The sequence below is a fragment of the Rhinatrema bivittatum genome, chromosome 18 (assembly GCF_901001135.1).
Source record: "Rhinatrema bivittatum chromosome 18, aRhiBiv1.1, whole genome shotgun sequence".
Classification (NCBI taxonomy): domain Eukaryota; kingdom Metazoa; phylum Chordata; class Amphibia; order Gymnophiona; family Rhinatrematidae; genus Rhinatrema; species Rhinatrema bivittatum.
In genome coordinates, this window is record NC_042632.1 from 42637869 (window position 1) to 42665594 (window position 27726).

Consider the following 27726-nt stretch of genomic DNA (forward strand, 5'->3'; position numbering starts at 1 on the left):
AATAAAGGTTTGCACACCTGAACATAAATGGGGCAGTTTTGTTGATACATTTGACGTGACTTTTGCACCAAAACAACACCAAGGGCAAAGCTTTCTTAATCCAGTCTCTACGTCTCTCAGGATTCGCCGTTAAATTGTCTTACTTTTTGTCTTTTCGCCTAGGATTGTCCGGCAAATTCAAAAGCCTTTTAGCCCGAATCAAATATGGCGTCTCAGGTGCTGTGCGCGTCAATACGTCGCTTTGGAAAGAGTAGCGCGGTTGCGCGCTTCGTGCGTTCCGCCGGGTATCTGCGTGCGCATGGGCATTGCGGCGCCTACGTCGGGCGGCGCGCGCGCGATTGTGACGGCGCATTCTGTGGCGGGCCAGAAGCGCGGCGCTAGCTGAGCGCTTTCCTCGGCGTCCATGGCTTCCGTCGCGGCGACAATAGAGGGAGCGGAGCAGTCCCTGCCCCCACCTGCAGCCCAAGGCCAGGTTGTTGCCTCCGAGGAGGGGGGAGATTCCCGGTCTCCTTCGGCCGCGGAGCAGGAAGAGGACGAGGACTTCTATGACTGCAGCGAGGAGCCGGTCCGCGGAGCCTCCGGGGAGGGCCCGGTGACAGGGACCGACTCCGGGGACCAGGACTCCGGCGAGCCTGCGGGGTCGGGGCCTGGGCCTGGGCCTGGGCTCGGGCAGGAAGCATCAAAGGAGCCCGCGGGGGCCAAGCCCGGGCAGGAAGCCTCCGGAAAGCATGAGGCGACCGAACCCGGGCAGGAAGATGTAAGGGAGGCCCCAGTGTCTGGGGAATCGGGGGACCACGAGACGGAGTTAGCGGAGGAATTCTTATTGGAATCAGAGAAAGACTTGACCGAAGAGGAGAGACAAGTGAGTAGAGAAGAGATACAAAGGAGGGGAGAGTAAGAGCAGGAAAGAGCGTGGGAAAGCGATGAGCTCCTGCCCGGAGTATGGGATTGGGGGGTGTGGCCTCAGAATAAAGGATATTAGGTGGTATGGGATCTTCTATGTTTTCGAGCAGGGGTATAGCCAGAAATCTTTTTGTAGGGGCCCCAAGGTTAACATGGGTGGGTACCATGGCCATGTGTGGTGTTCTTGTAATAAACACTGATAAATTCTAGGAAAAAATAGAATAAAAACTGAAAATGAAAGTACCTAAGTATATAGAAAATCGTGGTTTAATGGGCACAGCCAGCATGGATTAGACACAGGAAGTCTTGCCTCACCAATGTGCTACTTTTATTTGAAGGGGTTATTAATGTGGATAATGGTGAGCTGGTGGATATAATGTATTTGGATTTTCAGAAGGCGTTTGATGTGGTAGCAGTCAAAGCAAAGAATGTTAGGAATTATTAGGAAGGGAATGGAGAATGTCATATCTCCATATCGCTCCATGGTGAGACCACACCTAGAGTACTGTGTGCAATTCTGGTCGCCGCATTTCAAAAAATAATATAATTGAACTGGAAAAGGTAAAGAGAAGGGCAATCAAAATGATAAAGGGGATGGGATGGCTCCCCTATGAGGAAAGGGTAAAAAGGTTAGGGCTTACTTATTTTGGAGAAGAGACGGCTTTGGGGGGGGATTGGTCTATAAAATCATGAGTGGAATAGAACGGGTAAATGTGAATCCGTGGTTTACTTTATATATAAAAAAAAAAGTCTAGGGAACAGTCCATGAAGTTAGTAAGTAGCACATTTAAAACAAATCCGAGAATTGTTTTTTACTTAATGCACAATTAAGCTCTGAAATTCATTGCTGGAGTATGTGGAAAAGACAGTGTAGCTGGGTTTAAAAAAGGTTTGGACAAGTTCCTGAAGAAGTCCATAAACTGTTATTAAGCAGGTAGATGTGGGAAAAGCCATTGTTTATCACTAAGTGTTTGCAACAAGGGATCTATCTACTGTTCAGGATCTTGCTAGGTACTTGTGTCCTAGATTCACCACTGTTGGAATCATGATACTGGACTTGATAGACCCTCGGTCAGACCCAGTATTACAATTCTTATGTTCTTAGTGTTTTGTTTTTGCTATTATTACCCCTTATACTGTAAGGGGTAATAATAGCATGTCAAAAGCACATGGCCAACCCCCTGAAAACTAATAGTGCTCATCGCATGCAAATGCATGTTGAGCCTGTTAGTTAGTTGCCCGGGATACTGAAAGTAACGCCTGCCCAAGGGCAGGCGTTAAGTTCTAAACAACCCGGAAAAGTGTACAGAAATGCAGAAAAAACTGCTCTTCTGTACACTCTCCGACTTAATATCCTATCAGAGGAACCTAAAAAAAAATAAATCTGCCCACTCGTCAGTGGGTTAGAAAAACGGATTCTCAATTTTAACGGCGTCCGTTTTCCTAACCCATGGCTGTTGGTGGGTTCGAAAACCGCTGGTAAAATTGTGTCTGTTGTCGGACCCGCTGACGGCCAGCTCTACCGCTAATGAGGCACTAGGGACGCCCTATTGTCCCTAGTGCCTCCTTATTAGCGCGTGGCCTCATTTAAATAGAGAATTGCGGGCGCTGAACGCAGAGTGCCTGCGCTCCCGCGATTTTCACAGTGTCGGCATGTAGGTCTCTAGTTTATTTTTGAAATGAGTCTGTTCAGTCACTAGGTTTTCACTCCTTCTCTTGTGTATCATTTGTCTGCTTGTGATGTGGACAGTGCCTTGATTAATGGTGCCAAGTAAATGCAGACAGCAGTAAGCAACCACAATAAAGAGAGCTGTTATTTGCTGGTGACTTCATTCGCATCCTGTGCAACAATGAAAAATGTTCTTGTCTTTTACAGAGAAGACAAGAGGAGAGTACTACCTTAAAAGAAAGAGGAAATGAGCAATTTAAAAAAGGAGGTGAGTTTATTAGGTTCTTTACAGTGCTTGTGCTTAAGGTTTTCTGTTTAGGAAATGTTTAAAACTGCGCTGTAAGGGTAGGTCAAATAGGAAAGAGAAATGTTGGGGAAAGCGTGATGGTGGTAGCAGTCATGTTTGCATTCCTATAGTGTTGCCTGGAACCACTTTAGTGCTTTGGATATAATCTTGTATTAGTTTTTATATACATTTAAAGATGTTCAACGGCTGGACATCAGGCTCTGTGTTTTGCTTACTGGCTGCATGAACCTCACTAAGGTGGCTTAATTCTTTTGCACAATTTGTATAGCTTTGTTGCTGTACCGTAATAGTGTGCTAAAGTGATTCACTCGGCTTTTAATGACTCACTCTTGTATTTGCATTTTGTACTGAAAACGTATGCCTGTTGGAACTCCTGTTTGTTTTCTTTTTCTTCTATGGTTCAACAGCAGTCTAGGAAAATTGAAGTTACAGGATTGGTTCATCCTGCCAAGGCAGTGCCTAATAAGCCATAGATGAGGGGCTGTTGCTTTAATTCCCCTATATGTGCTCTTCCACCATAGTGTAAACAAATGCCACCTTCACTATAAGAAAATGTCACCTATCTAAGCTCTTTACATAAATTGTGTCCAAGCAAAAGAACCAGTTGTGTGCTGTGTCACTCAGGTACCATCATGCTATTGAACAATTCACTTCTGAAAATTAAAAATGAGTTTGATTCAATCCAAAGACATTATTAACTTGTGGTGTTTGCTTTAAGAGCTATTTTAGATCTAGTTCTCCATGGAAAGCAGAACCTGGTGCACAAGAACAGTGGTAGAGGGATTGCCGAGCAGTCATATTTGATATATAATCACTTGGAGAATATTAAGGAAAACCTCTACATCAGCATTTAACTTTTAAAAAAGGAGATTAGAACAAAATAGGGAGTTATGAGGGTTAAAGTTAGCATGAAGCTTAGTGATTAAAAATACTGTGTTGAAAGTTCAGGCAAAATATATTCCATAGTGCAAATGTCGACCAAAGACTGCTAAATGGTGCTGTGGAAAAGAGGATTAAACTTAAAGGATATCCTTCAAGAAGGGGAAAGTGGATCCTAATGAGTAAAGAGGCAAATCAGATGTAAAACAATCAAAGTCACATAAATGCTTAATAAAACGCACAATAAAAAGCAGTGCATGAATCGACTGCTGAAAACAAATGTAGGAACAGAAATTAAACACTTAGAGGCAGGCTAATAAATAATCGTTAAAAGCAAGTGTGAATATGTCAGCCTTACGTTTCCTAAAACAAATCCAAGGAAGATTCAGATTTAATCTCCTCTGAGAATGCATTCCAGTGTTCAGGGCCAGCAACACAGAAAGGGCGCTTGCAGGATTCGGCCAGTCTGATAGGCTTGTTAGAGGGCGTATTTAATAAACTCTGGGAGGAAGATGATACATTTTTAAAATGCAGCTGAAACAGGAGGCCAGTAATGGTTTTTGTATTTTGACTTTCACCCTCATTGGAAACCAATGAAGTCTGATTGCAGATGGGGGTGATATGTGGGTGCAGTGGAGCAGTAATGTTTTGCATTAACTGAAGCTCAGGAAAGCCTCAAGTAAAGGGCATTACTGTGATCAGCGGGAGAGAGAACTAGAGCTCGAGTGAAAGTCGGGGTTCTGTACTGGAACCAGTGTTTAACTTCTTTGTTTTCCATCTGGAAGAGGGAGCAGTGACTAAGGTGATCAGATATGCAAATGACACACTTATTTAAAATAGTTAAAACATCAGTAGGCTATAACAAACTGCAGGTGGACACTGCAAGACTGGAAAGGCAGCTTAATGTCAACCAAAATTTAGTGTGGACAAGCGCAAAGCGATGCACATGGAATAATAATCTTAAGTGTATGTAAACAATGTTGGTGTCTACATAGGAGTTACTACCCTGGAAAAAAGGACTTTGCGGTTGTCATGGGCAGTGTGTTAAAAGTTTCAGCGTATCCTGCAGCAGCAAATAAAATGTTAGGAATTATTTGGAAAGGAATAGTCTGCTTTGTTCTCTGTTGTAATGCCCCTATAAATCCATACCTTGAGGTTTATATGCAGTTCTGGTTGCCCCATCTTAAAATATAGCTAAACTAGAAAAAGGTACAGAGAGGAGCAACAAACATGAAAAAAAGGGCTCCTTTGTGAAGAAAGATTAGACCGTTAAGGCTGTTTTACCTTGGAGAGAGATGATGGAGAGGTGATATGTTAAAGGTGTACAAAGTGAGTGGTGCAGAACAAGTTAAAAGGGAGCACAGTTATTTATCTTTCCAAACAGGACTAGGGGACACAGCATGAAACTAACTGGTAGCAGGTTTACAACTAATTTAGGAAAGTAATTTTTTGGTCAGTGCTACAACTTGAGTGTTAAAACGTTTGGGCACGTTTCTGGATGACGGATCTATTAGCCCACTGGAATTGGGGGATCGCTACTTCTGGGCATGAGTAACAGAGAGTGCATCTCCCATTGAGGTCTGCCAAGTGGCCTGCATTGGTCTGAGCTAGCATGACACTTGTGCACTTAATGACTATCTGAGTGAAAACCCAGAAAATAATAAACAAAATAGAGAGAAAAATGGAAGCAAAGCAAGAGAAAAGCCAAGTGAGCAGTGTTTTCTGTTTTGGTTTGGGTTTTTTTAAGTACGTAAAGTTTCATCACTTATCTCCTCCCACCGTTGCTGCTGGTCCTTTATTTTATTTGGTTGTATATATTGTGTTGGTATTTCTTTTCCCGCTGCTGTGGTCAGAGCTTAAATTTAGCTATGTTTTATTTTACCATGGGGATCAAATGTTTATAAGTAATAAATATAAGTTCCTATCCCTTTTTTATAATCTGCCTTTCAGCCACTTCAGAGCGGATTACATTCGGGTACTGTAGTTATTTGTTGAGATCTTGATTGATTGGCAGATTTTATTCAAAGTCCTAAAAATCCTAAACGCAAATTAAGTAACGTGCTGCGCTTTGATATTGATGAGAAAGATGGTCAGCCAAATCAATAAATGAAATAACGAACTTCTTCCCGTCTTTTCAGAGTACACAGAGGCAGACTCCTTGTACACACAAGCGCTCCAGATCTGTCCAGCTTGCTTCCAAAAAGAGAGGTCCATCCTGTTCTCTAACAGAGGCGCTGCCAGGATGAAACAGGTACAGTGGCTGCTGAGGTTTCTGCTCTCAGGACCCACCGCTCCCCTAGAATATCCCTCCCCTTGTTCTAAAGAGCTTTGGCTGCTCAGTTTAGGTCAGACGTCTCCTTCTATTGCAGTGGCTTAAAAAAAAAGAAGCTATGAAATGTAATAGCCGTCTGGAAATATCAATCAATGCTGGGACTTCTGCTTGATAAGAGCTGCAAGCTACAGTGTGCAGCAATGCCTGATTATATCTTGACGCGCAGGTTCACAGCAGTTCTTGCTCATTACGGTCTGGGCAGTGTAAAACACATTTTCATTCACTGTAGCAGCCAGCTAAGGAAACAGAAGGTTGGAATCTGTAAAGGATCAAACATTTGACACGGGGGCGTTTGAAATTCTGAGTCTGCCTCTTTGATGAGCAATCGCAAGGTTGCAAATCTTTTATATTACTAAAACTAGCTGATTGCGAGCACTGCCCCATGACCAGTTACAAACACAGTTTAAAAAGGCCCTCCCCTGTTTTGTCTTTAAGATAAGGCAGGAGGCAGGGTCCTCCATGCCCCCATTAACTTGGTGGCGGGCATTTCCTTTCTGTGTTTTCATCTTATGCCTTGGGATTATGGGGTTGAATAATGCAGGAGGCAGGGATTGGTGGCCTTTGCAAGGGCTGTTAGGCGGGAAGGAGAGGTGGGGGGGGTGGTGCATGTGTGCTTGGCGCCTTTTTGCCTTTCCTCTGAATGTTGAGGCAGCTCCTTGCGAGGTCTCTCGTCGGTTGCGTGGGGGGGGGGGATTTTTCTCCCACCTCCCTCCCTTGTGTTTTGCGATGTTGATGTGTAAATCGAGGGGGATTGTGTTTCGTTAATTGTGGCTTTGATGCTGTATTGTTTGCCGCAGGGTGGGTGTGACCCGAGCCTAATGTTTGGTCATCGTTAACTTTGGGACTTTGTCAAGTGGGGGTCATGGCAGGGCAGGTGTAGCTGGGGGGGGGGGAGGGCGGCTGCTACACACGTCGGGCGTGCAGAGTGGGGGCTGCTGTGCGAGCTGTAAGGTTTTCCTTCCGGGACGTGGCAGGGGGACTGGTAACGGCAGTGGCCGTGAGGTAAGGAGGAGGAGGGGGTGGTGCGGCAGCAGTGTGTCACTGGGATGCTGATGGAGGAGGGCGGGTGTTTATGGTATAGGCTGGGGTTATTGTGCATTGATGATAAGCTGTGGCCTGCTTCTATTCCACTTCATGTCTGTGTGAATTCGTTGGGAGTGCTTTCTCCAGGTTACTTGTCAATATTCAGCACACATTTTGGGGTTTGTCTTATTCTTCCAAAGAGTTTTTAGTAAGCATCCTTTAGGAGCTACTTACTGATCAGCGTTAACAAGCATGAAAACATTTTGTTTTCTCTTATCGACGTGGCTTTTTATATTAGAATTTAAATGAGCTGGTTAGCACCAGTTTGCATTTTAATCAGCTGAAATGTAACCTTGATCAGTCGTGCCACACTAACAGCTTTAGCTGCACCTCCAGTTAGTGTTTACGTTAAATAGGCATTATTGCTGCCCTCTTGGTTTTGCTGAGTAGTGCATTGGTGTGCGCTCCTAACACTGTTCAGGCCCCACAGAGAGGTAGTATGAAAATGTTTTGTTTGCGATGGAGTAGAGGAGCAGCCTAGTGAGTTAGAGCAGCAGGTTGAGAACTAGGGAAGCCAAGACTGTAAGCCCTCCGGAGACGGGGAAGTACCTATGGTACCTGAATGTAACTCGCTTTGTGCTACCAATGAAAAGCCGTGAGCTAAATCCATACGCTGAATACGAATCCACTTGTTTGTTTCAGGACAAGACCGATTCTGCCATAACTGACTGCAGTAAAGGTACGTGCTTTGCTTTGGCACTCTGAGAGAGGAAACGCAGTGTGTCCCGTGGCCTGCACACCCTCGTCGCTATCCTCAAGGTGTGGGGTGGTGCGCCGGGTTGATGGGAAGGCTGTTTGTTACAGTGCAGGCAAACTGAACTTTCTGATTTCCCCATCCTGGAACTCGGTAACCTTAAAACACTTTTCATATAAGGCATGAGCTTTTTAGGCCATTTCCTTTCTGATAACATTTGCATACCTTGACTTAAAACTGGACCAGTGGCAGCAGAGCTTGCATAAACGTTTTGTGTACTGGAACCACTGACGAGGTAGCAAGGACACAAACCGAAGTTGCACAGCAGAAGCACCCTGTATATAATACCCATGAAAACGTCACTTTACAGAACTTTATTGCCGAGTATAATAATTCCAATGTGCTGCACTTTTCCGTGATACAGTAATTATAGCCCCTGGTGGGTGTCTGTCTAATGTTACCTCGGTATAATCATTTATAGCACTTTGCTTTGTGCTTACTAGGCTGCTTGCAGTCGTAATAAAAAACTTCTCAAGCTCAGGAGTTTTATAGTAGCCACGCCGAGCGTCCGACGCAGAGACGTCATTTGACTATATATTTGCTCACGGCTACATCCAAGGTGTTCCCTTTAAAATGTTTTCCATTTCTTTCTTTTCCTTCTTTTTTTCAGCGATTGAATTAAATCCTGATTATATCCGCGCTATACTGAGGAGAGCAGAGCTGTATGAGAAAACAGAGAAGCTGGATGAAGCCCTGGCCGATTATAAATCGGTGTTGGAGAAAGATGCTTTGGTGCCCCAGGCCCGAGAAGCCTGCATGGTGAAGCCTTTTTTCCCCTTCTGAAGACATTTTACAAACAGGGGCATTTCTTATGTATAAGGTCCCACTGCTTGTATGGTGGCAGAAGGGTTTGGTTTTAATGGTTGAGACATCAGAGGGAGGGTGGATGGGTGGGGGCCTTTAGGCTTGCAGTTCAGTCAACTGGGGCTGGGATCCAGCACTGTGAGCCTTCATTTGCAATTGCCCAAGGATCTTATCCCTATTTTTATCCCTTTCCAACTCACCCAGCCCAGTTGCTGGAGTTCAGCCCTTAGTTGGGGGCCTAATAATCATGAGCCCTAAATCTGTCTCTTAGGTGGTGATGACTGGGGCTACATCCTCACTTGGCCTGGAGCAGGATTTCCTACACTTGTCCAAACCATTTGGGTTTTCAGGGTATCCACAGTGAGCATGCAGAAGATAATTTAACACACATTAGGCTCCCACCCTAGGCAGCTACTTCATTGTGGATATGCTGAGAACTGAACTGGCTGGGAGGTCTCCAGGACAGGTTTGGGAAAGCTTGAGGTGGAAGTCAGACCCAGCTTTTGTGCATGCCCGTGTGCAGGCAGTTAGATGGTGCTTTTTAGTTTGGAGTAAATGAAATGATAAAAGATTCACCTGTACCCATTCTCAGTTTGTCAGCGTTCCCTTTGCTGTGTAATTCTGTACCTTCTTCTTACGATGTGCTTGCATTATTGTATAACCCTGTGGTCAGAGCACCATATATAAAAAAAAAAAAAAAAAAAAGCTGGTCATTGTTTTTTCTCAATTCTCCCATTGTACACACCCTCCAGTGTTTCTACCTGCTCGAGCCCACAGCAGTCATTGTATGAAGAGCCATATTGGCTCATGAAATGTTAACTTTAGTGTGTAGAGTCGGAATCCAGTAGAGCTGATAAATCTACTCAGATTGGTGGCGCGATTCTCAAAATTGGGTTTAAATCTCTCTAAATTATTAACGTGAACCCCTGGTCAAATGCTTTATAGCAGACTTTTGTGACCGAAAGAACAGGATGCACCTGCTTTACCATTGCTCATCAGCTGTTGAATCAGCAATAAAATGTAACAAAGCATCTAGCATGCCACTTATAGAATTTTTTATAGCTTCTTCAGAGCTACATTTCTTTAAAAACCTCGTATTCATACGTATCCTGGGAGGCAGCAGGGTACATATAACATATTAAAGTGAAGCAATAGAACAATTACACACATACAGTATATAAGCAAAGCATTTACAAATGTGTGATTACCAGCTAGTTGCATGAATTTTCTTTGTGATTAAAATTTTATTTTTTTTTTTTTTTAGCGGTTACCCAAACAGATCGAGGAAAGGAACGAAAGACTAAAGGAAGAAATGTTAAGTAAGTGAAATCTAGCTAGAATGTGCTGCCCTGTTGAATAAGAACCCGATGGTGTGGCATGCTGACCTTGCGGAGTGCAGTGACACAATGTGTGCAGGGCTTCTTGTCCTAGAGGATGCCACGCCAATATGTTCAAAGAATGTGGGGTAGAAATGGCAGGATGTTTGAAGGCAGAACTCCCTCTATTGTGGCTTGCCTGCTGGGGGACGCAGGGTGTGGATTTATGCGGTGATGGAGCCTTTGCGTGACAGATGGGACTCCGGTGACCAGTGCCCCTAGCCTTGGTGGCTTGTGTTGGTTTAAGGAAGTGGGCTGTGAGGCCATGACAGAAATGGATGAGCTGAGAACTGCATAGTGTGTAAGGGAGAGGTATGCAGCTGAGTTGTCCTTTCCATGGATAGGACAGCCTTGAGTGAAGGATAGAGCATAAAGAATGTGGCTGGGGGGGTGCAGAAAATGATTTTATATTTTGACATCTTGTGGCTTTGCATACCAACAGTTTCTTGTGCACTGCAGCTTGCTAAGCCATTGGCAAGGTGTTTTCTGTTTGTGTGTGTGCTGGAATTTCATTGAATTCTATGGAATCGGGTTGAATGAGTTTCAGAGGATATTTAAATGGAATCATTTATTTATTTAATCAATTGATATTTAGACAGGCATTTTTGGTATCTAGCCCTTAGTTTGCACTGATGTCACAGCTGTGCATGCTGATTGTGGTTTCCCTGCCTTCCTCTGTAGGGGATTGGTGTCATCTAAGCCATTTTGCATATCCAGTAGGGAATAATCGGGCAATAATGTAGCTAATGTACTTCATGGTACAGAGCTGGACGGGCTCCAGATGCTTTTCACTGGAATTTATTGTGCATGTTATTCCTATTCACTCTGCAACGCAGCCTTTGCTCCAGCTTTGAATGGCTCTGTTTGTATTTTACTTCTCGGCCCTCCAAAATAGTTCAACATGGCTTCCTTTCCACCCTCAAACTGGATGAATAGACCCCTTGATTTTAATCTCTTGCAGTTGTCTTTCTTATTTTTTAATGTCTTTATTCATTTTTAATACATGTACAAACAAACATCAACACATAAGCAACTACAAATTAACAATGCCATCAGTTAACAATGCCATCAATAACCCATCCCATAACCTCCCTCTCCCTCCCCAGCCCAGATCATAGGAGTAGGAGAGACAACATACAGTGGTTCAGCCAATTTCTTCAGTCAATAGCAACTGCAGAAGTAGCCTGAGACGAGTTGGTCATGCTTCCCCTATAGAGAAGCAGCCAGTTTCTTGATGAACGGACTCCATGTCTTGTTGGAAAGCTGATATTCCCCCACCCCCACGGGATCATATTCCAAGATTTATATTCCAAAATCAAAAGTCAAACATTGGTGCATCACTTTGGATCTACTTAATATACATTTCCTAACGATACATGTTCCCTTAACCTTCTTTCCAAATCATTGTAGGTAACTGCATCAGTGAAAGGTGGGCGCATCTTATGACCATATTGCCTCAGTTCTTATTTTTTTAAAAATGGAAGTCAGAGACGTGGTAGTGAGTGGGCAGAAGCGTTTGAAAGCGGTAAGGAGTGCTGTGGCTGATGTGCCGCAGCAGGTGACAATGCTAGGTGCCATCTGGGAGACTCTAATCAAGTTGGAGGCGTCACATTGTAAGTCTTCGTGGAACATTAACTCCTTGGTTGCTAAATTAGAAGCCATAGCTCGGAAGCAGGAGCCCTATGCTGTTGAATTGAGGAAGAGAATTCCTGCCGTAGAAAAAAAGAATCCCAAAGTGCTACATGTTAATTCAGGACAGAGTTCCTCGTGGTTGGAAAAGTGTTCAGGGCATCTGCCTCTTCGCCTGTTGCATTCTCCCAAGGTGTACGGCTCATCTCCTGGAGACCTGTTTAAAAGGGGTTTGTTAGATTTTGGTACACCATCTGCATCATCTCCTCCTGGGAACATTTTCTATTTACCTGCAGCAAAGGCGGGAGGAGGTTACCTCGCTTAGGACATGCGTGTTATCTTGGAGAAGTCTTCTCGAAGTACAGGAGAGGGCCACGTTGCTTGCAGCTTTATTATTTTTGAGCAGGACCTGAGTCCAGTTACGCGTTTATACTTTAGGGAAATAGTTATTTTTTGGACAAAGAATCTTGCTATTTCCTGAGGTGGCTAGGAAAGAAGGAACTTTCTGCATCTGCGCCGGAAGACTCCTCGTGGGGCATCTTTCTTTCTCTGTTACCTTTCTAAGTGTATAGTACAGTATTGTAAGGTCAAATATGCATTTTTTTTGTACCTGAGCAGCTGAGGGTTTTGTTTTATTTTTAGATTATGGGGTCTCCTACTTTAATTGCAGTTTGAGAAGAGATGTATCTGTTTCCTTACTATACCAGCATCAGCCTAGCCCTTTCGTACAAGGTGTTCCTGTGTTATCCCGCATATTTCTTTTCTCCTAATTTGCTATGCTCTTTCAAAATATATATATTTTATCTGCCGAATTCTTAATTTGTCGCACAGTCAGGACATGGTTTCTATTAAATACATCCTAACGTGAATGCCCAACTATTTAAAATCAGAGCTCGCTGACTTGCTTCTTGAGAAGGCAGCACAGAATAGGGAAAAGCTCTGACCTTAATCTAATGTAATTGCCTTTTTTTGTTTTGTTTGCTGTACTGCAGGTAAGCTGAAGGATCTTGGGAACTTGGTGCTCCGACCATTTGGACTGTCAACGGCAAACTTTCAGATCAATCAGGACTCCTCAAGTGGCTCATATTCTGTCAATTTTGTGCAAAACCCCAACAACAACAACAGATAACAGGAGCTTGGCTGAACAGCAGCGTCTTGTGTGAAGCAGCATCCAGGACACAATGTCTTTAAATGTTAAACCTGTATGGGTATTTATTGGAAGAAAAACAAATGGGAGATTACTCTTCGCCCTGAAGCTGTAATGTTTACAGATATGCTGGGACATACTGATGACTGAACCTGCCTTGCTGTGATCATATTAGAGGCTTTTTCCCTTGTCCAATTCTCTGCCTGTTCTTTGCCTTCCCGTGCTAGTAGAACCAGGAAGTGCGGCACAAAAGGGTTGTCTCTTCTCATCTACAGAGGAAGATGTTCCATTTGCGAGTGAGTTGGAATAAAATATTTAAACCAAAAATGCAACAAGTGTTTGAGGTCAAGGAGAAATATACTCTAGAGTCGTTTTCAAAAGAAATACTACAGGACTGAAATACAAAACTATTTGATCAACTATATTCTCCCTGCTCTAAAGATACAATAGGCTACAATATTATGAAAACAAAAGCTGTGCTAGATATATTAGGTTCTTGCCCCTCTTTATAATAACTTTTTTTTGTAACGTGCCACAGTCAGAGCAAGGAATTGAGAGTAGCGTTCTAAGCTATCCATTATGATCAGGACAAGATAGTTCTGGGCGTTGCTGGTCGTGTAACGCGGTGAGGGTGCTGTGCTCAGCCATGTGGAAGTTCCCTGCTTTTGATCTCACTGAGCATGCTGCATTCACAGCCCCTGGTGGCCACATTTTAGAGCACGTGCCTGTAGTTGTGGCAGCAGGGAGAAAGGAGACCCTCACGTGCCTCATCCTGCAGAGGCCAGAAGGAAGAGATGGCATTGGCTCATGCAGGCCAGGAGGACACTGCACTCGTGTCAGCCAGGTTGCAGGGTTCAGAGGCTGCTAGGGGTCTAGCTTGGGGATGAGCTCTAGGGTTGGGAGATGAAGGCAAAAAACCCCCCCAAAAAAACCTTTGGGTAGGAAAGTTGAGTGTGCAGGGCTTGGGCTTTGGGAGAGAGTGTACGAGTATTATCCCTTCTGCTAATCCATATCAACTTTGGATGGGGGAGGGGGGAAGAGTTTGAGGGGTGGGCCCGTGGAAGTGGGGGAGAAATTCCCCGGCTAGTTTGAACGAAAGGCTTATGGACTAGAATCCCAGCATTTGTTCTGGTTGAGTTGGAGGCGGAGCTACTGGACTACAATAAAAAGTGAGCCCTACCAAATCTTTAATGTTGTCCACATTAGGAACTGCATCCTGAGAGGTCATGTATCAGCGTCTTTAAAGAAAGCAAACTATGGCTTCTATTTTTGTAACTGACAAGCCGTGTTTTATTCCAAGACCATGCTAAAGCAGATGTGTTCATGATGCTACCACCGCCTTTGATGGTGGAGAAGAGGGAGTCCTGTTAAATATGTACAACATGAAGACTATCTGTTAGGTGACTAGAGGAGTACAATGGCCATAGTTTTGAGCCATGGAGGTCTGTGGGGGGATATGTTGAGTGCAAGGGGGAGTTAGTTGATAAGGTGAGAGAGTGAAATCTTAGTGCATTCTCGAAGACTTCTCTTGCTGTCAAATTCCATTGTGCAGAGTAGTGTGGTTGCTGCATTAGCTACATAATATGTAGATCTTTTTCTGTCTAACCCATTATTTCTCTCTTTGTATTTATGCATTTGGTTTTTCATTCCTTAGTGTAGTATTTTGCACTTGTCCATATTTTTTTTTCATTTGTGACCTGATGTCACCATGGCAAGCTGATTATTGCAGTTATTTTATTCTATGTGCTCTAGAAGAGAGAGAGTGCCATTTTATCAGTAGAGGTAAGTTGAGGGAAAGAAACTAAAAACATAGGGAGACGATATTGCCTGTAAGATCCACGAGAGGGAGAAGATAACGTGTTTAAGAAAAATCAAGACTTTATTTGAATAAATGTTACACAACATTCTTCAACATTTAACTCTTGAGCAAACCTGAAAGCTGAATCACAATTTTTTTTTGTCCTGTTCAAGTTAATGAAATGAAGGAGGCAAAAAGTGGCTGTTCGAACTACTTCCAAAAAAAAAATGGGATGGATGCAGCACAGCTTAAATATTAAGCAGCTAAAGCAAAACAATGGAAAGCAAAAAATACAGCACTAATGTCTACATTATTAAACATCCCTGACAACAAGTTCCAATTATTCAGGAAAACCAAATTAAAGAGGAGGAACAAAATAGCTACAGTACTTTGGGGGGGGGGGAAAGCAGTGGATTTTCAGAGGTTAACATGTTTACCAGGCTTCTATTTTTTTTCTGAGGCCCTATCCCTCCATCCCCAAACAAAATACCCCATGTTATAAAAGGCTCATAACTTTATATTTCAGAATCCTAGGTCGCCTGCACCTCTGGGGTTAGAGCAGAGGAGGGCCAGCCCACCCTCATCCTCCAGTTAGGAGAGGGGAAAAAAAAAAGCTTAAAAGAATTTTACAGTCTTACAAAAACACAAAAAGGCTGCAAATAAAAGGAATAAGAAATCTATTGTACAATAATTTAGTGTTGTTTTTTTTTTTAAACTACGCATTCTAATTCCAACATTATAAATAAATTAAAATCAGCACCTAAAACAGATACTGCATCCTTAAGTTTAAAATTATTTCTTAAACTGAACTAGCAACTATCATCTGCTTTCCACATCTGCACTAGGTCTCTCCTTGTCAGCACGTTAGTGCGTGTTACCCTTTAAGTAAACAAGGTATTTTGTGCCGAAAGCAAGAAAAGAAACTTAAAAAGGAATGAAACATGCTACTACTTTGTCCCCTAGGATAATAATTCATTCCTTATTCTCATGCCTAACTCATCTTGTTTGTCTAGTGCGTATCCCAACTTTTTCAGATACACTAGAATGTCACTGGGAACGGGAGCTGAATGCTGATCAGTCTGCAAAACGTTACTTGGCTTTTACCAATTTGGTTCCAAGGAATATCAGTACATGATTAACTAATTTTAAAAGCAAATACCCCACTTGCAGCACACTGGGATAATATTTCTTGTTATGGTTGCAAGAGTGGATAGGGAATGAATTTGTACTACAAAGAAATGTTAGTTGAGTTGGGTATTTTTTTTTTTATTTTTTTTTAACTTTTAAAGTGTCTCTCCCCATAATGGCCCTGTCCTCTGCCATGAAAGACAAAGTAAAGAGAGCACCAGATTTTATTTTTAATTATTTCCTGTTTTCTCGTATTTCTAAAGAAAATTGCACCAGGGTTGATGAGACCAGGCAGCCACATCTGCTAATGGAATGTAAAATCTGCGTTCAAACATGGCAAGTAGGTGTAAGGCTTAAAAATTGAGTGGAGTCAAATATTGGGAAAGGTCTTGCACGTTTCATGGGTGCTGCCATGTTAAGGGACTCGCTTGAGTTACCTTCTAATTGTCTTCACAGTTATCTTATGCTGCATTCGGTTAGTCTACATAGACAAGGCGACTACCATGGGCAACTAAGTCAACCCCAAAATGTGATAATGCCAACAAAAAAGAGCAAAAAAACCCCCAGGAAATGTTACTAAAAATATGCATATAAATTTTAACTTCCAAAGGGTGAAAAATCTTCTTGGGTGCTATTTTATCTAAGACAGCTGTCACTCTTTTCCATCCAATTCCAAACTCAATGCTTACCCTACTACTGTCTATTTTACTGTAAAAAAAAACCAAAACAAAATCTACACTAAAGTAGGGATAATGGTGAAAAAACCATTCACCACTTCACTAGTGCACCTGGTCCAATATGATGATATTTCTTTTTAAGTGTTTGGGCTTCATCGTACCTTGCCTCTCAAAAGAGCAAAATGAAGTGTCAGAAACAATGGTCGTCTCCTAGAGAAAAACAAATTGGAAGAAGTCAATGGACCTGACCTCATTTGTCTTTCATAGGCATGACGCTGCTCTAGACCTTTCCCTCTGTATCCCCTGCTCTCTTACCCCATCTATGCATCAAAAGGCGAGTTCTAGTCCCACAACCACTTGGGCACAAAATGAAACTTTTCAGAAGATGGAAAAAAACAAAACAAAAATATGCCACCATAAGGGGGAAAAAAAGGTACAGGGCCATCACCTCGCCCTTTTTGACCCTTTGGCTGCACCCAAAAAGCTGAAACGGCAGCAGTCTGCACGGGGTGGTGTGTGATTCCTGGTTCAAGTGGGGTCCCTTGGTAGCAGCAAAGACCACCTTTCCCCCCTCTCATGCATTATTTATTGCAAAAGTATTTATAAAATATTTCCTAAAATGTCTTTTGTTAAGATTCAAAGCAGAAATGATTTACAAGAGACCAATAAGTCCTGATGATGGTTTTTGTAATTGGTTTTCACAGATTCTGTTTACTTCTTCATGATGGTATCCCAAAAGGGAAAAAAAAGTTCAATAGTATTTGTCTTGCATTCCTTTTCACGGGGATGAGCTGTTCCTGCTCCTCCTTTTTCTGGCAGGGGGGGGGGGGGATTCCAGTAAATAGGGTAATCCCCTAGTGTCTCTGAGCTAGAAGAAAAGACAAATAGTTTAGTACTTGACTTGCAGATAAAACTATTTAGAAAGCCTATAAAAGATGTTTCCATTGCAAACATTATTTGCCATGAAAGCTTGTGTCGGTCAATCGATTTGTCCAATCTTGGCTTTTCAGCAGGACAGAATTTCACTATACAATCACCTTAAAATGATTCCATCAAACCCAAAATTATATTTGCTATCTGTTAAACTTTGGAGCTGGCCTCTCCATTCTGCTGTGGGAAAAGCATTTTGCCCTCTAGCCACAGTCCGCAAACCCTTTAGTACATCTGGCCCTGAAAAAGTTAGAGCCTATAAACTCCAAGAAGAACGATGCCACAAAATACTCGCAGCAGGTGAGCTGCTGAGTATTAGCCGTAAAGAGCCATGCTTTTTCACTAATAGTGGTACAGTAGTTATTTTGGGCTTAAATCGCACTTCTATAATCAAAAGGTGCCATTTCTACATGATCACATGTACTCTAAAAACAGACAATCACTGCTCCAATCCCTGTAACTCTTCCAAATTTCATAACATTTCTTTCATCTGTTTTTGGGAATAAGTCATTGTAAAATACCAGTTGTTGTTTTTTTTTAATGAGTTGCCTACCTCAAACAATATTTTTTACTTTTAAAATCAGACTTTGGTTCTAGAATAACCCAAGGTTGCTCTGATGTTTTTAAAGTTCTCAATATTAACATGTTACAGAATTTTTGATTAAAAAATATTAGTTCTGCATGCACAGTAAAGAAAAAAAAAAACCTGGTTTAAAACCCCTTATTATTTGATCAGCAGTGTTCACGCAGCAATATACAAAGTAAATGATGGCTCAGCTTATCTGCCCAGATTTGCCCTCTCTGGTTTTCTACCCCTTTGCGAAGAGGAGCATATAAAGTCTCTTGTGCTTAAAAACATGAGCTCAGTTTCCCACGGCTTACCCTTCTCAACCCTGCCATTGTATCTGTCCTCCACATGCTCTTTGATGTTAGGGTTATAAATATGGCTGCTCCTCGCAGGTTTACCTGTCTTCTTGGAAGCCTAATGCAGCCGTATAGCTGAGAGTAGGGTTATAACCATGGCTGCTCTGGGAAGGTTTCCCCAGCCTTTCACTCTCTTCCTACTGGCTTCTATTTCTAAAGCTTCCCCACCTTCTACTTCTTGTAAAACTCTTACCTATGTCAATATGGTATTAAACATGTAAACAATATTAACTATGCAAAGCGAAAGCATTAGCGAGCACTTACTGCTCTGGCTGCGGGGAGATGAAGGCCACAGTGAAGCTGAGATACCTCAGGAAGAGGAGTTAAGGTAACACAGGTGCCTTATGGCTCTGGCTTTTAGTGGTCGTCAAAGCAGTCGCATCAGTGTGGACTGTTACAGTAATATGACATTACAATGCTTGCCATGGCAAAACATTAAATATCTCTAGCTTCACAATGATATTGGATCATCATTGAAACTGCTACTGCCATGAATAGTAATCCGTTAATCATGGAAAGGCAAGGCTTGGCCAGGCCTTATGGGCTTGAGCAGTTCATTTAGTAAGGGCAAGCTTAAAGGCCTAATTTTGCATGGTTAGGGTGACCACAGCAACTCAGTGTCTGTTTCTGTACTGATACTAAGTGCCATTTTTGATGAGGAGTTTCATAATGGGAAAAGCTACAGTGCAAGGAGTATCAATGGGCTGATCATAATGATACACTCTCAAGAATTGAGAGAGCAACACATTATCCACAAAAGGTCAGGGAATTAGTTTGTGAAGGAGTAGAAAGCCCCTGGCCAAGCTGAAAAACTCTCCAATCAAGGCAATCACAGTTTGCCATGATTAGGAAACTGGTCATAATGTCAATGTTAATGGGGTTATGATATCTCACCATTAACATTGTGTTTCATATTGTCTTGAAAACATGCTAAAAAAAAAAAAAAAAAAGGCTGAGCTTTATAGGAGTATGAGGTCACAATGAATCCATAATCAACTGAATCCATTATGTACGTTGCGGATTTACACATGCTAGGCGATTCATTCCAAAACGTCTGCATTCAAAGAACAAATTCACAACAAATCAAAGGAAGCAATCAATCAACCACAGTAGTCACGTTATCAGTCTAATATACCTGAAGGTCAGGCATCAGTGCTGTACAAGCGCTTAGGGTATGCAGGGCTGGGAGCTCAGCTGGGGTTTCAGGTTACTGCCGGCTGCTGGTAGCTGTGGCAGCAGAGCAGTTTCCATACTGAAAGCACTGTGCTATCACAGCTCTCTCCAGCAAAAGGAGACTGAAGCTGTGGCTGCTTGGAAGCTCTGTGCAAATCTGAGCCTTGCCAGAAAATAACTTCTGAAAATTGGGTTGTCATTTTTAAAGAAAGACATTGTTAGCCTTTTGTATTACGTATTTCTGTGGGTTGATATCTTAGAATACCATGTATGTACTAATCACGGCACAAGGGGCTGCTTGGGAGCCCCGCGTCTGATTTTCCCAGCCTCGGTGCAGTAGGGAGAACAGCAGGCAGCGGAAGCCAGGGTTCAAATCCTGCGGCTGCTCCTTGTGCCTTTGCGCAAGTCACTTTATCCTGCATCGCTTCAGGTACAAACTTACAGGCTGATGCAAAAAAGTGCACACAGGTGGATGTGCCTTTTGAACATGCTCGACTAGTACCAGAGGCAAGAAGGAGATTAACCCATCCAAAACATGTGCCCAAACAACTGTGTAACCGAGAGCGCTCATCCCATGTAAATCCCATGAAGAGGAGGCTATTAACTATTACTACCCCCTCCCCTTGCAGAAAATTGCTGGGTGCCCAGCACCCACTTTCTAACGTGGAAAATTTGACTCCAGCCCCAGAGCTGCCATTAAATCAATCCGTGAGGCAAGGGCGCAGGAGACATTTTTTAAAAGTCTCCTGAGCGGTTCCTACGTACTGCTTGCGGTGTTTAAGAATAATGTAACGGCTGGATGAAAAAAAATAAATAAATTCTGGATGTATCATACGCATTCCAGGCCAATGTCACCCCTTGCTACTGTGCATGTATATTTGGTGTCCAGAAAGAGACCTGATGCGGCATCAGATGGACGCGCCTATTGAGTGCCCGTTGTAATTGCGGACGCACAGCTACGGCTCCTGCGCGTCCGATGCATTTGCCTACGGGGGAAGCATAATTCTTCCCTAGCGCAGCAGCTCATTAAAATATAGCATCAGGCACCCAGGAGAGGGGGCTGTGCGGGTTAGGGAAAGGAGCCCCCATTTCAGCGCACGACTTATTGCAGAGGCCTGTTGGATTGTGAGCCCTCTGCAGCCGGGGAAATAGCTCCTGTACCTGAATGGAATCTGCTGTGCAGTGCCCGAAGAGCCGGATATTATTTATGGCACTGAAGCAGGAAGGTAATTGGACAAACTAAATGGCCTTTTTGGTCCTTATTTGCTCTTATGCTTTTTAGCAACTGTCAAGAATATTTTTTCCAAATGAGGTCAATGCAGATATGGACCAATATATTTATGATTTGTAAATCTTATAAAAATGTCGATGCCATCCCAGGCCCCCGCTGGTGAGTCAGTTTAGCAGAAAGGAAACTTTCTTGGCGGGTCAATTACCGAGCATTGCAAGCCCATTCAAAATGAGCCTGAACTGTCTTGGAGGCATGCAGGGTCTGCACTATCTACAGGAGGGGTAGCCAACTCCGGTTCTCGAGAGCCACAAACAGGCCATGTTTTCAGGACAGCAGGAATGAATATGCAGGCGTTAGATTTGCAGGCATTGCCTCCGCTGTATGTAAATGTACCTCATGCATATTCATTGTGGATATCCTGAAAAGCTGGCCTACTTGTGGCTCTCGAGGACCGGAGTTGGCCACCCCTAATCTACGGCATCATCGGTGGTTCCCTGCCCTCTCCTGGAAGCCCACCTAACCAGTATGGTTTTCAGGATATCCGTAGTGAATGTGCATGAGAGCGTCTTGCATACATTGGGTCTCCATTGCATGCAAATCTTTCATGTCTATTCATTGTGACAATCCTGAAAACCTGACGGGTTAGGTGTGCCTCCAGGAGAGGGTTGAGAGATACTGGCGTACATAACTCAGGATGTGCTATGTATGTGCAATACCCTAAGGCAGTGCTTTTCAACCCAGTCCTCGGAGCACGCCTAGCCCGTTTAGGTTTTCAGGATATGTACAATGAATATGCCTAAGACAGATTTGCATGCACTGTGTCTATTGTATGTACATCCATCTTATGCTTATTCATTGTGGCTATCCTGAAAACCTGACTGGTTAGAAACACAGCTGCTGGCAGAGTAAGCTTGTTAATTGCTTAACATTTACTCTACGACCCTCAATGGCTTTGCACTCTGCATTCGTAGCAGCCTCTCGAATGCTACACCTTGCCAGGTTTTTAATCTGCCAGTTTCCTCCAGCTAGATTAGGATCGGGCGCTATGAGCCTTCATTGGGAATTGCCCCGGGTCATTTTCTCCTATTTTATATGCCCTCCCCCTCCACCTACTCCCATGAAGCGGAGTTTGGCTACTGCAGCCCTTCTGCCAGGCTCCGTGAACTCCAGTCGCGGGCTCTGAATCTGACCACCCTTGAGCGATGACGACTCCCACCCCACCCTAGGGGAGCTATATTTTGAAAAAAAAATGTATTGGCAGCTATATTTAAAATCGAAGTTTCAAATTCTGCTCAAAAGGTAAATCTCTACTAATCCTGAGAAAAAACTGGTAGCCTACTTAACCCGATAAGTATATGGGCACTATATGTAGCACTCAAGTTTGATCAAAACGAGTGCCTATATTTTATTGCTGCTTTAAAACATCTGCAATGCTAAAGGTCAGATATGGAGGTGGTGCTTTTTAACCAATGCACTCGAAAAGAGGGCTCTTTTGACACCGACACCACCCAAGGTAAAAAGCTAACCAACATCAAGTGACAAATTCACAACCAAAAAATGACCTACTATCCTGAAACTGATCTGGGACCCTGCCTCTGAACAGAAAACCTTTAGACCAGTACTAGTACAGAACACACCATTCCAGGTGTGCTTTTTTTCAAGAATTCCTGCCAGTGTTGTCTGGGGTAGGGAGAATAATTGACAAAATCATAGCCTTAGTTCCCAAACTCTCAAAACCTTTAGCTGGTTTCAGATGCTGTGGAGCACTTGTTTCATCTGTGCAAACCGCAGCCGTTCACATCACAGCAAGATCAATTCAACCTTTCACCCTCCAGGAATGATAAACGTATCAGTGGCAAATACATTAAAATAACTCGGGCATCTGTTTGTAAGATGCTTTAGATAAAAGGAACTACAGTGCAATCTGGTTAGTATTCTAATTAAGAAGGAGGCTGAATCTCCCTGCAGATTCATTGCAGATGAAAACCTTGGCTTGGTAAAAGCTTTAGTTGTGTGGGCATCAAGCTGTTATACCAATTAGGATTATAATAAGGTTAGGTTTCTCCAGAGAGAGGGATGTTTATTGTTTTAATTTACACACACATTTCTTTAAATTTGTATTCTGCTTTTTGGCACTTCATATAATTCCCTATGGTTTGGTTGCGGTCATGTGAGTTGCAATCACAAATGCCTCTTCTGGGACACTGTGGTGCATCGGCTCAGTAGGGCGTCCTTAAGATCACCTGATGATTTCCCACCCAAAACTATCACCTGGGAATGGAAATTAAGAGAGTAATCCAAGGGAAATGACATCACCATTTTGTGCATTTGCCATAGTATGGGACACAACGAGCACATGTTAAAACCAAATAGCATCCACTAAACCTGCTGCTGTGTGCTAAATACGAACAGCACACCCGAAAGGTTACAGGGCACGCTAAAAGCAATTAGCATGCACTCAATGAGAGGAAGGCATTGGTGATGGGGAAGAGGAGAGGAATGTCAGCAAGGACTCTGAGGAGCACAATCGAGGTCGCTTTTGCTGGCCATCAGCTTGGCCAACTGAGATAGGATTGAAGGTGACTGAATAGGGAGAATGTGGAGTTGGGGAATGCATTGGAAAGGGTTTGGGAGTTGGGGGGATGTGGGTGTGGCAGAACAATGGAGAGAGATGGATGCGTAGGAATGGTCCCATGAGTAAGGGGAAGGCAGGGGGCTAAAAGAAAGCATCTACATGTCTTTTTTCCTGTCATTTTTGACAGGTCTTGCTATTAATTATATATATATATATATTTTATTTTTTTTTTAATTTATTTTTTTAAGTCTGCTGCTGGTGTGGCTTGATGGTAGTTCTGGGGGCTGCTATGAAGAAGCCCCGATCTGAGAAAGAAGGAAGCAATTCAGACAAAACAGGCAAGGTTCAGAAGGCCTGAGGCTAATGTAACAGTCGTAAAATGTAGATGGGACTCCAGCTGGTAAAAGAAGGCACTGGCTGATGCAGGATTAAGAGAAGGCTTTCGCCCCTGGCTGCCAGGGTATCTTCCTTCACTCAATATTGTAGAGGACAGGAATGGTACTACATGACCCAGCACTTAGTGCTCAACTGGATTCATGAACCTCCAATGCTGAAGAGGGATTTTGTGTTTAAATGCTTACCTTGTAACAGTAATAAAACCCTGTCCAACATCTATAACATCTATAGCATCCTTCAAATTTACAGAAAGGAAAGAAGAAAAAGGCTAAACTGATTTCCTCTTCTACTTCTCCAAGTTTAAATGGAAGTTCAGAGCGGGCTATAGCCTACCTACCAGCCTCTTAGTAGCTGCAACCAAGGCAGCCCACACCTCTACCCACCAGTGAAAAGTATATAACCCATGACAGAATTTGAACATATGTTAAAATACTAGAAACAAGTTCGTAATGCTACAGGTCTATATCTTAAAGAAACCAGCAAGAACTCATATCTTGGAATAATCTGCACCAACTGAAATCTAAGACTGACGGCATGAAACCTCTTTAATAAGCAGCATTATTGTAAACTCCAGCAACTCATGTTACACTATTTCTGAACTGTCACCTTTTAAGCAGGCCTTTCATTATTCTGTAAGTCAGCCAAGCACCTAGGTTGTGATTCTTAGCAGCATTCTCCCAGCTGGCATCAAGCATGGGTGGTCGAGCAAGCTAAATATCAAATAGCCCTCTGCGCTCCCTCCCATGTCAGCTTTACAGCTGCCACAGATGCAAGAGATTGAAGAGGTGACATGGAAGGCAAAGCTGCGATAGAGGGCACTCAAGCACCCATGGAGCTGGCACTAATTACATTATCTTGGACTGCTTTGCTTGAGGTGGTGGTTCTCTGTATGCCAGCCTACTTCAGATCCTGCTTAGTAGAGACTTGCTCATTTCAGGCACAACACGGTAATCTACCAGATATAGTTGGGGGGAACAGTCTTAGCTCTCCCACGTCGCTGCATGACCACCATCTTGAAAGGGCTTTTCTTTTAACATCTGAAAAATGGCAGCAACTCAAAATTAGGAATTCTAGTTCTAAAAAGTTTGAAACTGTGGTACGTAAATAAAAGCACAGCAAGCAGAGCTAGAAATGGCAATGAAGTTGCCCACTCTTTCAAAGCATTTCAGGCTGGATCGTTTCCAAAATGAAGTCACTGCTGGCAATTCCACTCCTTAAAAAAAAGGAGACCCAAAAGCATTTTTAAAAGATGGCAATGCTCCCTCTCAAATAGCCACCCAGGGAACGGGCCTGCGACCACTTGGCCTTTTTGTAATTGCATTCGTTTCTTCGGACAGCGCCAGAGGAAACAAAACAGTCCAAAGCAAATGCTAATGGCCGTGACAAATAATGTCCCTGGGCTGGGCCTGCTCGCTCACGGCTATGGATAGCTTTTATATTCTTTTTTAACGATTTTAAAGGGCACAATCAGGCCTTACTATAGAGATACTGACAAAAACCTAGGGGCACTCCAAGCCAGGATGAGCATAAAGTGACAGATGATTTTATAACAGTGGGTGGAGCTACACAGTAATAACATAAAAGGCCTTCACTGTACAGTGGCCCTTAAAAGAGGAGCTGTATGATTTTATTTCCGTTTATGTTCATACTAGTGGGAAGGGCTCAGTAATCAGAGGTGCTATGGCACTCTCTCACTACACGCTGCAGCTATCCCATGCTTTCAGCCTGACCCTGAATTCAGGGGTGGGTTCACTATTTCAGGTCCCATTGATCCCATGGAATTAACTATCCCTGTCTGATGAGGGACAACATATGGTGTGACAATGCAGCATCTATCTCAGAGGAGAGGCATAAATACAACGGGGTAGACCCAGTTCAAACAGGGAGAGTACCTCCATGCCTTCTGACTGAAGGATAATCTAACTTTTCCTTACGTTTACGCAAAGGAGCAGCAATCCCTCAGCAGCTGGGAGACACACATTCCCATCGCCTTCCATTAAAAACCCGGGGATACTTCCATTGCACCTCTGCGCAACAAATTAACTCCTCGAGGGTAGAACTTAATGTAGAATACGGTTTTCAGTTAATTTTGCTAAGTTTCTGGTTCTTTGTTCACTTTTTCTTGCACCAAAATTCCATTGCAAGCAAGCATCCATGCCAGAACTCAAAATTAGATCCTAAAAAGTAAAGCACGGAATCTATTAAGCTTTTGGGATCCTGCCAGGTACTTGTCACCTGGATTAGCCGTTGTTGGAAACAGGATATTGTGCTTGATGGACCTTTGGGCTGACCCACTATGGCAAATCGTATGTTCCAAGTCCATTAAGAGAACTGCCGTATAACAAGAACCTGCCGTAATTGGGTTGCCATGCTATCCCCTTCGATATTCCAAAATGAAAATCAACACCTTGTAGGTGACACCTTTTCATTGGACTTAAGGTATTTGTGACGAGCGGTTAAGCTGCACGCCCTTCCTCAGGCCAGGGCAGAATGGGCTAGGGCCGAGTAGCACAGCATTGGTTTCAAAGCTGAAAGGAGAGAGGTTTGAGCTGCACTGCGGTCTTGTGGGAGTAATTTTATTGGATTAGTTCTCCATGTTGAGAAATGAATTGCATTGTACCCCATCCTGCCTACCCATTGGCATAAGAGTGGGTTATCAAGTGAAAAAAACCCCAAATGCACAAAGTGCATGAGGTTTAAAGAGTATTTAATCTTAAATGCAGGTATGAACAGTAATGATTTGACCTGCAAGGGTTCTTGGCTGTTATAGTGCATATACTTTCAACTGTTCAGTTTCTAAAAGGAAACTAAAAATACTATTAATGTAAATATGATTTTCTCTATAAAATTCTCACCACTATTTTTACACAAAGCAATTAAGTATGGACACTAAAATGCCACAAAGCAGTGCTTCCTTAGCACCATCACTACTTTGCCTCCTATTTTCAGCTTCCTAAGACCTGCTCAAGACCTATTGGGTACCAAGGATGGCCAACTGCTTTTTTAAGCTCCCCTGATTGTTAATAGTATAAATGCCACAAAGGAAGGGTCGTGGGTTGAAGCTGAAATTGTATAACTAAAATAAAAGGAAGCATTTCTTTGGAGAAAAGGTATTGATGGTAAAAAAAAAATCCGTGAGAATCTGGAAAGCATGCAACAAACCCAAAGGATGTTTATTTATGGTGAGATGAGGGTAAAGGCAGGTCAAGGTTTCTGCAGCACTGCAGTAGGCAGGAACAATGGGCAGTCTAGATGGTCCTTGCGATATTTATCTGCCATATTTCCATTAGTTGGACCAGGGGCAAACTGTGCGTAAGGCTAGAGCTGTCAAGTCAACACGCCTTCCTAGCCGCTTATCATTGTTTAGATAAGAAATGCCATGGTGGCTCACACCAAGGTCCATCAAGCTCTCCGACGGCAGCCAATGTGGGACACCGCTAGCCTGTGGCTCCCAAAAAGTAGATTATTCATTGTTCACTCTCGGGGAGAAGCAATGGCTTGCACAGTGTCTGCAATCAGGGCCAACAGTTAAGGAGTGGAGGGGGAGGTCTTATAGGCACACACCCCCCTGGTATTCCCATCTCCCACCCTTATAATCTGAGCCTTCCAAGGCCCCCACTGGGGTGATGGCTTCTGGGTCCCACCCCCTCCTCTTGTCAGCAATTTACAATAAAAAAAAAAAAAAGCACTGTGAGGCATAGAGTTAAAGATAGCACCAGGCGTATAAAATGGGTTAAAATCCATAATGAAATAAACTAATCTTAGAGGAACGCCAAGAAGAAGGCACAGCAGAGGATCGGTTATGGCCCAGAGGTACAAACACTGCTTGGTAACCACACCTTCCACAATGACTTCCTTTTTCTAAAAATAGCTAACCAGAGGGTAAACTATAGGATATACTTCTAAATAAGTGAAAGGAGCAGACATAAAAGAGGCTGCAAACTTAGAAAACTGACCTTCGCCTAATAAAACACAGCCATCATGGAATCACACTGAGCTTACACCTCCTCT

The 27726-nt window shown here is 43.2% G+C and overlaps 2 protein-coding genes across 2 annotated transcripts in view; one reads left to right on the forward strand and one right to left on the reverse strand.

Moving 5' to 3' along the window:
• Positions 1-239: 239 nt before the first annotated feature.
• On the forward strand, positions 240-13210 carry TTC1 (tetratricopeptide repeat domain 1). Its single transcript, XM_029583635.1, has 7 exons — positions 240-862; positions 2780-2840; positions 5897-6009; positions 7816-7852; positions 8538-8686; positions 9996-10050; positions 12729-13210. Exons 1-7 carry the CDS (start codon positions 404-406, stop codon positions 12863-12865), a joined length of 1011 nt encoding a protein of 336 aa, XP_029439495.1. The 5' UTR covers positions 240-403; the 3' UTR covers positions 12866-13210.
• Positions 13211-14743: 1533 nt separating this feature from the next.
• PWWP2A (PWWP domain containing 2A) overlaps positions 14744-27726 on the reverse strand; it is a 44858-nt gene continuing 31875 nt past the window's right edge. The window contains exon 3 of the mRNA XM_029583633.1: positions 14744-17354. The gene's annotated coding sequence lies outside the window, so the exon portion shown is untranslated. The remainder of the gene's footprint in view (positions 17355-27726) is intronic.